The sequence below is a fragment of the Fringilla coelebs genome, assembly GCF_963513975.1.
Source record: "Fringilla coelebs genome assembly, chromosome: 12".
In the NCBI taxonomy this organism is placed as follows: domain Eukaryota; kingdom Metazoa; phylum Chordata; class Aves; order Passeriformes; family Fringillidae; genus Fringilla; species Fringilla coelebs.
In genome coordinates, this window is record NC_140038.1 from 21,957,864 (window position 1) to 21,968,188 (window position 10,325).

Here is a 10,325-nt window from a genome sequence, read left to right on the forward strand (position 1 = left end):
TTTGTGATCATAACTGAGAGCTGGATTTCTTTTGTGTTTACGTTTGTATTAAAAATGGAGAGCAATCACTTTTTCTGGTTTAGTATTTCATTTGGGTGTAAGATGACTTTATGTCTCTCCTGTATGAATTTTGTTAGTGCTTTTCTCTCCATAGCATCCCTATAGGTTATTACAATTTCAGGAATGCCATCGATCTTGTAACTGCAGTACACGAGCAGCTGCTACTCCTGCACCGGCAGGATGCTGCCCTGCCTCCAGGCTGCGGGTACCCGGACCGGAATCACGGCTGCTTGCCAGTGCCGAGCACGCAGCTCCCCGTGACTCCCGAGCAGCCTCGCCGAGCCCCGGGGCGCACACCCAGCCGTTCTTCCAGCCCGGTACCCGCCACAGCCGTTACCTGGGCGAGCCCCGGCGCTGCCCGCATCAACGCGGGGCTCAGCAGCTGCCGGCTCCCCGCAGCCGAGCTCCGCCGCCGATCTCCCGCTGCTGGGAGCCGAGTCCTCCAGGCAGATCACGGAGCGCTGCGAGCAGGGCCGCGGCTCGGGCTCGGCCTCCGCCGCCGCCTCGCCGCCGCCGCCGGGCCCCGGGGTCCCGGGAGAGCCGCGCGGGGCCGGGCGGGGGCCGGCCCGCGGGGGCTCCCTGCCGGGGGCTCGCAGCCCCTTGGGGGACACCACGGGCGGCCGACAGAGCTTCTTTTCGATTCCCGACAGGTCGAAGTCGTCGATGTCATCCCACTCATCGCCGATGGTGATAACGGGGCCCGCAGCGGAGCCGGGGCCGCTGTCGGCCTTCCCGGCGGGAGCGGCGCTGGCCGGCCTGGCCCCGGCAGCCGCGGCGGGGGCACAGACCGGCCGCGGGCCGGGGCTGGGGGCCGGAACGCAGCCCCGCGGCGGCGCCTTGGCGTCCGGCGGGGCCGAGGCAGGCAGGGCCAGCGAGGTGTTCACGTCCTTGTCCCTCAGCACCGCGGCGACGCCGAGGCCCCGGGGCGCCTTCTTGAAGGTGAAGCCCCTGCAAGGAGACGAGCCCCCGTGAGTCCCCGGCCGCGACGGCCGCCCCGGCCCGCCGCCCCGGCGCGGTACTCACGGCGGGCGGTCCCGCGCTGGCGGCGGCGGGGCGCGCAGGGCCCCGCGGGCCGAGTGCCGCCGCAGCTGCTCCCGCAGGTTGTTCTGCGGCACGGCCGCCATCGCGGGCCGCCCCGCCGCCAGGGGGCGCACCGCGCCCGCCGCCGCCGCTTCGCATTCGGCGCCAAAAGCGCCCCCGGCTCCCCATTGGCCGGAGGGGACGGGCCGGAAGTGACGCGCAGGGGCGGGCGGCATGGTGGCAGAAATGGAACTGTTTCCGGAAATGGCGGCACCGCCCTCAGGCCGGGCCCGCTCCCGCCCGGCCCCGCCTTAGCCCCGCTCCAGAGCCCCGAGACCACCTCGGCGCTTCGCACGGTCCCGGCCCGCGCCGGGAGGCCGGAGCCCCTCAGCCCCCCGCTCAGAGCCCACAGCACAGCTCCGGTGACGAGGCAGCTTTATTGTCAGTGACAGATTTCATTGTGAAAGAACTCAGACGTGCCCCTGCTCACACGCCGCTTCATTTCCCCAGCGCCTGCTCAGGATCGGCACCGAGGTTCTGGGGTCTCCGCTGGTGGGTTAAAGAAAAATCACCCGTTTCTTCTCTATGTGCATTAAAATACCCTGGGTTTTAATACAAAATATAGCAAGCATTTCATCAAAACAGGTAAAAGTGTAAAAATCACAGCACTCACTCATCCTTCCTTTAAAGAACAGGGAAACTGCCTTCAAAGAAAATTTTGAAGTCATTACAATTTACAGCTGGTGATTGCAGAAAAGCCACCCGAGGGCGGGGGGAGCTCTGTGTGCCCTCAATCGGCTCCTGTGGGGCTCCCCTGCACCCCGGCGGGGCACGGAGGCACACCTGGGCACACCTGGGCACACCTGGGCACGGCGGGAGGACGGAGCCTGGCGGGCTTTGGCCGGAGCGGGCAGGCTCAGCTCGGCCTGCTGCTGCGGGAGGACCTGGCTGTGTGTGTGAGCCCGGCTGCCTGCAGGCGACACCCCGGCAGGCGACACCCCGGCAGGCAGGCGTGGCACCGGTCCTGCCCCTCTGGGGCCAGCCTGAGCCCTGGAGCAGCGCCAGTCACCGCAGCCCCGGGCCAGCCTGCCCCTGCTACAGCTGAGGAACGGGGTAGGAGGCACAGGCAGCCAGCCCACACATGTTCTTGCCTCGCTCGATAAGGAAATACCTGCAAGGGACAGAAATGGCAGTGAGTAAGCGTTCCCTCCGGTGGCAGGGGAGGGTGGGCAGCCCTGGCACAGTGCCCAGCCCCGGATCCCAGGCTGGGCTGACGGGGCTGGGAGCGCCTGGGGCAGTGGAGGTGTCCCTGCCACGGCAGGGGTGGCACTGGACGGGCTGTGAGGTCCCTTCCCCCTCAGCTCTCCAGGCAATGCCAGTCCCTGCCCCTTCCACCCTGAACGAACCAGAATTTCCATCTCACTCCCAAGAATCCCACTTGTGAAGCTGGGAACACTTGTGAAGCTGGGATCTCACTCCTGGCACAAGATGTTCTCCTGGCCGTGTGACCAGCAGGGAGGAGCCAGGAACCAGCAGCTCTGACAGCCTGGCTGTGCCCTGAGCCCTGAGCACCTCAGGAACCAGCAGCTTTGACAGCCTGGCTGTGCCCTGAGCCCTGGACACCTCAGGAACCAGCAGCTCTGACAGCCTGGCTGTGCCCTGAGCCCTGGGCACCTCAGGAACCAGCAGCTCTGACAGCCTGGCTGTGCCCTGAGCCCTGGGCACCTCAGGAACCAGCAGCTCTGACAGCCTGGCTGTGCCCTGAGCACCTCAGGAACCAGCAGCTGTGACAGCCTGGCTGTGCCCTGAGCACCTCAGGAACCAGCAGCTCTGACAGCCTGGCTGTGCCCTGAGCCCTGGGCACCTCAGGAACCAGCAGCTCTGACAGCCTGGCTGTGCCCTGAGCCCTGGGCACCTCAGGAACCAGCAGCTCTGACAGCCTGGCTGTGCCCTGAGCCCTGGGCACCTCAGGAACCAGCAGCTCTGACAGCCTGGCTGTGCCCTGGGCACCTCAGCAGCTCTGTACTGAGCCAAGGCTCTGCTGGGCAGGGACCCCAGGCCTGTCTTGGTGAGCTGTGTCCCTGCCCAGCCTGGCACCATTCCCCGTGTCCTCCCAGCTGCCACATTTCATCTGGAGAGCTGAGGGTGGCGTGTCCCCAGGCCCCGGCAGAGCGTGGTGTGCAGCCTTACCCCTGCATGCCCCAGAAGCGGCCCCAGGAGTTCTTGACGATCCAGTAGGGAGTGCCATCCTCCTGTCCGTAGCCCACGGCCAGCACGGCGTGGTTCACCTTGTCAGGGGTGTGCTCGCAGCGGGGGCTGCAGGGACACAACACAGCGTGCTCTGAGAAGCAGCCTGCAATTAGCCAGGGCTTGCTCAGGCAGCAGCGGTGAGCACGCTCTGCAAACAGAACTGGGGGTGCTCTGAACTCCCAGCTCTGGAGAGCAGGGAGGGGAGGCACGGAAGGGAGACACTGCTCTGTTTTTCCGCTCTGAAATTACCAGCCATATCTGGAGTTAGGGGATCCATGGACTTTTGAGCTCCTGGCCCACCAAGATGAGCTACAGTGCAAAGGAATTTTCCCAATTGGAACCAGCAGCTCTTAGTGCCTCCCAGTGCTGCTTTGTACTGCCCTGAAATTCAAGGGCACTGCTTCATGTTTTGCACAGGAAGGGCGAGCTCTTGGGTCTAAATATGTGTTTCCTCTGAATTTTCAACCTTTAAACTGCACTTGCTGAAAGCTGCTGCCTGTGGTGTGAAACAAGACAGCTCATGGTACATGCTCCCATCTCAAGAGCATCTATTTTTAAACATTTTCAAGCTGCATCACAGGAAAAGATCAATAATCCACCTCAGATTTTCTTTTTTTTGATATGTTAACAGCTGCTCTGTGCTGAAAGCACTGGAGCATCAATTATTCCATGCACTCTGACTTCAAATCCACCTTAGACTGTAAGTCCACAGGATAACTGCTGCTGGCACGTTCCTCTGACCATTACCCTGCCCTCACAGCTCACACCTGCCTAGGGCTGGCACTGACCTCTGGCATCACTGGCTCTGGGCCCAGCAAAGCCTCTGGAATCCCCACCTGCTCCTTCCTGAGAGCTCCCTGGGGCAGATCCCTCAGGCTCAGCCTCTCCCTTGCATTTTCCCTGCAGTTCTGGCGACGGAGGGTTCATTACTCCAAAGCCTTTTTCTGTTTCTCCAAACACACACTTTCCCCCTGCTGGGTACCAGCCCCTGTGCTGCCCTGCTCAGCTCTCATCTTTCCAATGTGCATTGATCAGCCTTCCAGGTGGCTTTTTGCCCTGGCCATGGAGTGGCACCACGCTCGAGCCTTCCCTCGTGTCCCAAGCCGGTTTTTCTTTCTGCTGTTCCTCCGACCTGTCCAGGGAGCAGCACGTGGCAGGGCTGAGGCGAGGTGCTGCACAACCTGCCCTGTGGAGAGCAGTGACACCGAAAAGCAGCACCTGCTGAGCTGCCAGCTCAGGTGCAGAGCAGTGTGAGGGCAGCCACCCTCCTCACCCGCCCCTCTGAGCTCCGGCACTGCGGGAGCTGCCCTGATACCATGGAAAATCCACCTAGGCTGGGGCTCACCCTGAGCAACCAGATGTGTTCTACAGCTGGGCTGCCCCTGCCTCTGTCCCAGCCCAGACACAGATCAGCCCTGGAACAGCCCCAGCCCCATGGGGAGCTGCACAGAGTCTCCCAAGCTGCCTGACTCGCTGACCTTCATTCCACCACGACCTGGTCTCCAGGCTGGACAGGTTCCTAGCCTGCAGCCCTCCTCCCTGTGCTGCCCTCTCATCCCCTCAGGAACCAGTAAATCAAGGCTCTGTTTACTCTTTTTTTTCTTTTCTACTTTCTACTTAAAAGAAGTGTGAGAATGCAGTGCAGTGTTCCTGCATGCAGCAGGATAAACGGGGATGCACATGACTCCAGCCCTACACGTTCCCCTTGCCCTCACCTTACCAAATGAGGGTCACACACTCACTTGGAATACACTCCTTTCCTGTAGTGCATGAAGTCACTCGTCACCTCAAAGGCAAAGCTCACTGGGTTGTGCTTTCCCACAGCTTCCACCATGCTGTCCTCGTCATACTGCAAGAGAGGATCCAGGGTCATCATCCTCATCATCTCCTGGCGGTGATGGGCCCAGTGCAGGCCCAGCAGCCAGGCCATGGGCAATGGATAACCCTGCTGTCCTGCAGGACAAGGAACCCAGTGCTGAGCCGTAAGAGGAGAACCAGGCCTCTGTCCCAGCCTGGAGGGGCACCCCAGGGAAGCAGGCAGGAACCCAGGGCCTGCCTTTTGCCTCCAGCACCTCCTTGGTGCCACCTTCCAAAAGGTGTGCAGGACGGCAGGAGTGTGCCCAGCAGCTCACTGAATCCAGCAGCACACAGGCTGCAGCTCCAGCTGCAGGAGAACAGGAGTGTGCCCTGCAGGTCTCTCTCTCCAGGAGCACACAGGCTGCAGCAGAGCAGGAGTGTGCCCAGCAGCTCACTGAATCCAGCAGCACACAGCCTGCAGCTGCAGCAGAGCAGGAGTGTGCCCAGCAGCTCACTGAATCCAGCAGCACACAGGCTGCAGCTCCAGCTGCAGCAGAGCAGGAGTGTGCCCTGCAGCTCTCTCTCCAGCAGCACACAGGCTGCAGCTCCAGCTGCAGCAGAGCAGGAGTGTGCCCAGCAGCTCTCTCTCTCCAGCAGCACACAGGCTGCAGCTCCAGCTGCTGAGCCCAGCACGCCGTGGGCTGTGTGCCAGGGCACACAGCATGCATGGCACCTTCCCTTGGCCCAGCCCTGGCAGTTTGGAAAAGCAGCCCTCGGGGCCTCACCTGTGTGATATTGATCACATCCTTGACAAAGGCAATGGCCTTCTCGGGCTGGAACTTGCAGGTGCCGTTCTGTGGGGACAGAGAGGTGCTGTGGGAGCTGAGCCAGGCCTGCTGTGCCCCCTCGATGGCCGGGGCCGTGCTGCAGTACCTTGGCCCTGTACGGGTAGCTGTCCTCCCCCATGAGCCCCTTGTTGTACAGGATGTACTCGAAGGCTTGGCTGGGCAGGCCCCTGTGAGACAACACGGCTCCGTTAGGATGCTAACAGCTAATTCGGATGGTAATGATGAACTTGCTAATGCTGCAGCCTCTGCAGAGCAAAGCCACCAACATTCCCCCCTCTGCAGTCCACTCCACCAGCCAGGGAAGGGCTGTGTCTATCCCAGAGCCCCCAGAGGCACAAACTCCAGTCTGTGCCTGCAGCATCTCCCTGCCTGGGCTGCCTGGCATGGTCACACCTCATTCTCCAGCTGCCAGATCCCTGGAGAAGAACACCAGGAGCCCTGAGGGTGTGAGGTCAGTTGGCCCACACAGCAGCAGCCTCACATGCTGAAAGGTGCTTTTTGGTGCCCTCTGCCCAGCCTGGCTGGGGCACATTGAGACACCCACATCTCCAGCAAGCAGCTGCTCCCTTCCCTGGCCACCTTCCAGAAGCACGTCTCAGGAGGGAAGAAAAGAGAGATGATCAGGGAGTGCTGATGTGGAAACGCCCAAGGAGGTGCCACAAGAAAGATAAAAAGCACCAAGAGTGGCTTTGCTCAACTCTGAGCGTCCCTCTAGGACCGCTTATCTCACAGAAAACAGAAGTTCTCAGACAGCTCTACTCTCTGCCTTCTCTAGCAAAGCCAGGAGGAACTTCCCCAAGGGGAAGTTAAAGTTTCTGTGGGTTCTTCAGGGCGCCACGAGAGGCGCGTGAGTCAGGGCAGAACAACAGCCAGAAGTCCCCTTGCTGTCCCCGAGCCCATCAGAGCCCAGCCTATGGCTGCCGTGTGAAAAACACCTCAGATAAAAACCAACAAATGAGGAACAGCAGAGGTTGGGAAATGCTGGACATTTAGTGAAACATCCTAACCTCGATGGAGGGTGAAATTAAAATAAGCAACCAAACCCAAAGTTACTTCCCCTGACACATTGCAGCCATGGGAAAAGCCGTTCCATAATGTGGAAGGATCCTGACACTAGATCTGGAGGAAGGCTGTCCATCACAGGATGTAAGATTCCCTAATTTCTGCTCTTTCTGACCCTCTCTGACTTACCCACTGCAGCCGTGGTTGTTGAAGGCCTGGGCGCAATCAACCAACTGCTGCTCTGCCTGCAGAGAAGGGTTTTGAGTCAGTGATTGTCCCACACCTGTGCTCAGAGTCAGTGACACAAAAAGCAACTGCACAGCAGGAACTGAGAGCTGGTTTGTCCGTGCAGCTGGCTGCAATGACCACCACAGCACCGTTTACCCCCGGGAGCACCCTGGAAATGGCTCCATGTCCCAGGGAGGCAGAAAAGGAAGGCCTGGAGCCAGCAGCCTGGGATGCCCTGGCTGCCAGGGGCATTCCTCCCCAGGCCTGCCAGGAATCCATCCCCCCCCAGAAGGACTGGCTGAGATGTCTTCCAAAGGTCAGGTTTGTTTTTAACACACCCAGCCCTCAGTTATTCTGTGAAGTTGTGTAAGTGGCTACTGTCTTTCTAGTTCTTCAGGAATATAAATCCTCTGGGAGCTGAAAAATCAACATGTCCCAATGTGCTGCCTGCAGTGAGGCTGGCTGGCAGGGCAGGCACAGCTTCTGTCCCCACGCCTGCTCCCAGCAGCCTCCAGCCCCTCTGGCTCCATCCTGCTCCCCAAAGGGCTCTAAGCCCAGAGAGCCTCTTACCAGAGAGAGCAGCTTTCCCGTGGCAATGGCAATAGCAGACTCCAAACAGCCCGTGGTGGAAAAGGTCCAGCAGCTCCCACAGGCACCCTACATGAGGAGTGGGAGAGGAACTGCTCCAGGTGCTGCAGGCTCACCAGCCTCCCCAAACACGGGCAGGGGGCATGGCAGCAGTGCAGAGCCTCCACTCCGTGCTGGCAGCCCCTGCCAGGGCACACAGCAGGCATGGCACAGCTCTGGGGGAGCTCCCCTGGCAGGGGCACCCAGCCCTGCCCCTGGGGCACGGCGCCTGCCCGCAGCCACCAGCCCCCTCTGGCCGTGTCACACACCCCTCACCTGGTTTTTCACAGGTGTCACGAAATTCCCTTTCTTCCTCCAGTCGATGGAGTCGGGATGTGGCCCAGAGCTGCGCAGGAAGTTCCCCTTGGTGGCTGAGCAGTTCTGCAAGCAGGGCAAAGGGCTGTGGTGAGCCACCAGGCCAGTGGGCCACGACAGCCACCCTCCTGGATCAGGGTTGGTGACCACCCACACACCCTGGCCACTGCAGCGGGGAGCACTGCCAGCCTGCACCCCTGGCTGCAGTGCTCTGGCTGCTCAGGGAGCTGACAGCAGAACAGATAGCTGGGCTGGAGTCAGGGCTGAGGCAGTGAGAGCCCTGAGGGTGGGCAACAGGGCTCACCTGGCTCTTGCCCCAGTGCTGGTGGCACAGGATGTGACCGGATCACAGGGGACTGCAGGCAGCACAGCCAGGGGTGCTGGCCCAGCAGCGGGTGTGGATCACTGCAGAACCTCCTCACGGGGGTTTGGGTCACTGCAGAACCTCCTCCACGGGGGTTCAGGTCACTGCAGAACCTCCTCACGGGGGTTCAGGTCACTGCAGAACCTCCTCCACGGGGGTTCAGGTCACTGCAGAACCCTCTCACGGGGGTTCAGGTCACTGCAGAACCCCCTCACGGGGGTTTGGGTCACTGCAGAAACCACTCACGGGTGCACTGGAGCCCCTCCTTCCCTGCCCACCCGCACTCCCAGCATTTACCTGCGGCTCACTCCACAGGTACAGCTTTTTGAACTCGGCGAAGGTCAGATCCGAGAACTGGTTCAGGCCCACTGGAGGGGGAGAAAGGGGACACTTTGCTGAGCGAGGCGCGCTGCCCAGGGCCGGCCGTGGCCAGGCAGGCTTCAGGGCTCGGGGCTCCTACTCTGGAAGCTGTGGTTGCCGGCGTTGTGCTCCTCCACGCGCCGCTTGTTGCCCAGGAAGATGCGCAGCCGGCGCGGGTACTCCTCGGGGCCGTAGCGCCGGTCGTTCTGCGGGGACACGGCGCGTCAGGGCCCCGAGCCCCGGGGCCCGGCCCGGCTGCCCGCGGCCCCGAGCTCACCTGCAGCATCCAGGCCTTGAACAGCCGCTCCTCTGCGGGAGAGAACGGGCCCGTCAGCGGCGCCACCGCCACGGCTCTGCCGCACCGGGTCCGGGCCGGAACCGAGCCGAGCCGGGCCGGCCGGGGCCAGGCCGTGCCAAGCCGCCTCCTGCCCTCCCGGTGCCCCTGTACCTTCGGCCGAGGGCTCCCAGGCGGCGGCGGCGGCCAGCAGCGCGGCCGCGGTCAGCAGCACGGGCCAGCCCATGGCCGGGCCGGGCCGAACCGGGACGGGCGGGACGCAGCGGAGCCGAACCGGGCCGAGCCGAGCCGAGCCGAGCGCGGCCGAACGGAGCCGAAATGGGCCGAGCCGCTGCCAGGGGGCGGGACAAGGGGCGGGGTGGGCGGGGCAGAGGATGGGCGTGGCGCTGGGCGTGGCACCGGCTCTGGGAGGGGCACTGGGCGGGCACCGGCACTGGGCGCGGCCCGGCGGGTCCGGCGTCATCCCTCCCGTAAAACTAACACAAACCCCGGTTCACCCTGAGATAGAATAGATTTATTAGCAAGAGGTAATCAGGAAACATATATTTTTACAAAAAAAATGGAAATATCTTTTTTTTTTCCCAAACAAGCTGTAAGTTGAAATAGTTTTAGGGCTTGAAAGAGAATTCCCATACCACGAGGTATTGCTTACAGCAAGTGTTGTGTGAGTGGAGCATGCCTGCCACTGCCGGGGAACCGTGTCAGGGACTGTACAATGTAAAAAACCCAGGTACTATTCACAGAATAAGCACTACATTACTATATCCTGCTAGCGGGTGGTTAGCCAGGATTACAGTAGATGTAATAAAAACACTCGTCATCTCTAACTCTACGTCATGGTACTCAGAGTGGGCACAAGGGCACGGATCTACAGCATATCAACAGGAGCCGGATGCAGCGAGGAGAGGCGAGGGGATGCTTCCATCTTCCCAGCTTCGGGGGGACCAGGGCCCCCCGTGCCCGGCCAGCACGAGGGCGGCACACACACAGAGGGCAGCTCACACCGAGGGACAACCTTTAATGTGCTCCCTTCTCCCACCTTACAGAGTTGGGATGTAACCGCCAGCACTGCCCGAGTGAGAGCTGCTCTGTGCTGCCCCGGAGCCCCGCGGGGACACAGGGCTCACCTGCCCCGCGGGGACACAGGGCTCACCTGCCC

General features: G+C 61.7%; 2 protein-coding genes across 2 annotated transcripts; both read right to left on the reverse strand.

Moving 5' to 3' along the window:
* Nucleotides 1-221: 221 nt before the first annotated feature.
* LOC311158433 (uncharacterized protein) lies at nt 222-1,230 on the reverse strand (the record flags this gene model as incomplete). Its single annotated transcript, XM_084213822.1, has 2 exons — nt 1,084-1,230; nt 222-1,008 (listed from the first exon to the last, which is right to left on the reverse strand). Exons 1-2 carry the CDS (start codon nt 1,182-1,184, stop codon nt 222-224), a joined length of 888 nt encoding a protein of 295 aa, XP_084069948.1. The 5' UTR covers nt 1,185-1,230.
* A 287-nt stretch (nt 1,231-1,517) lies between these two features.
* CTSH (cathepsin H) lies at nt 1,518-9,499 on the reverse strand. Its single transcript, XM_084213665.1, has 12 exons — nt 9,320-9,499; nt 9,149-9,180; nt 8,972-9,077; nt 8,809-8,879; nt 8,109-8,213; nt 7,776-7,862; nt 7,167-7,222; nt 6,061-6,142; nt 5,913-5,981; nt 5,073-5,179; nt 3,271-3,396; nt 1,518-2,251 (listed from the first exon to the last, which is right to left on the reverse strand). The coding sequence occupies exons 1-12, from the start codon at nt 9,390-9,392 to the stop codon at nt 2,176-2,178; spliced, it is 990 nt and encodes a 329-aa protein (XP_084069791.1). The 5' UTR covers nt 9,393-9,499; the 3' UTR covers nt 1,518-2,175.
* Between the last annotated feature and the right edge of the window lie 826 nt (nt 9,500-10,325).

What these genes read in the sequence shown, in the direction of transcription:
- CTSH (XM_084213665.1), bottom strand. Translation starts at nt 9,392, where the DNA reads ATGGGCTGGCCCGTGCTGCTGACCGCGGCCGCGCTGCTGGCCGCCGCC. An exon ending in CTGGGAGCCCTCGGCCGAAG is followed by an intron (nt 9,181 to 9,319) that starts GTACAGGGGCAC and finishes TCTCTCCCGCAG; the next exon opens with AGGAGCGGCTGTTCAAGGCC. An exon ending in AGGAAAGGAGTGTATTCCAA is followed by an intron (nt 3,397 to 5,072) that starts GTGAGTGTGTGA and finishes GTGTCCCTGCAG; the next exon opens with CCCCCGCTGCGAGCACACCC.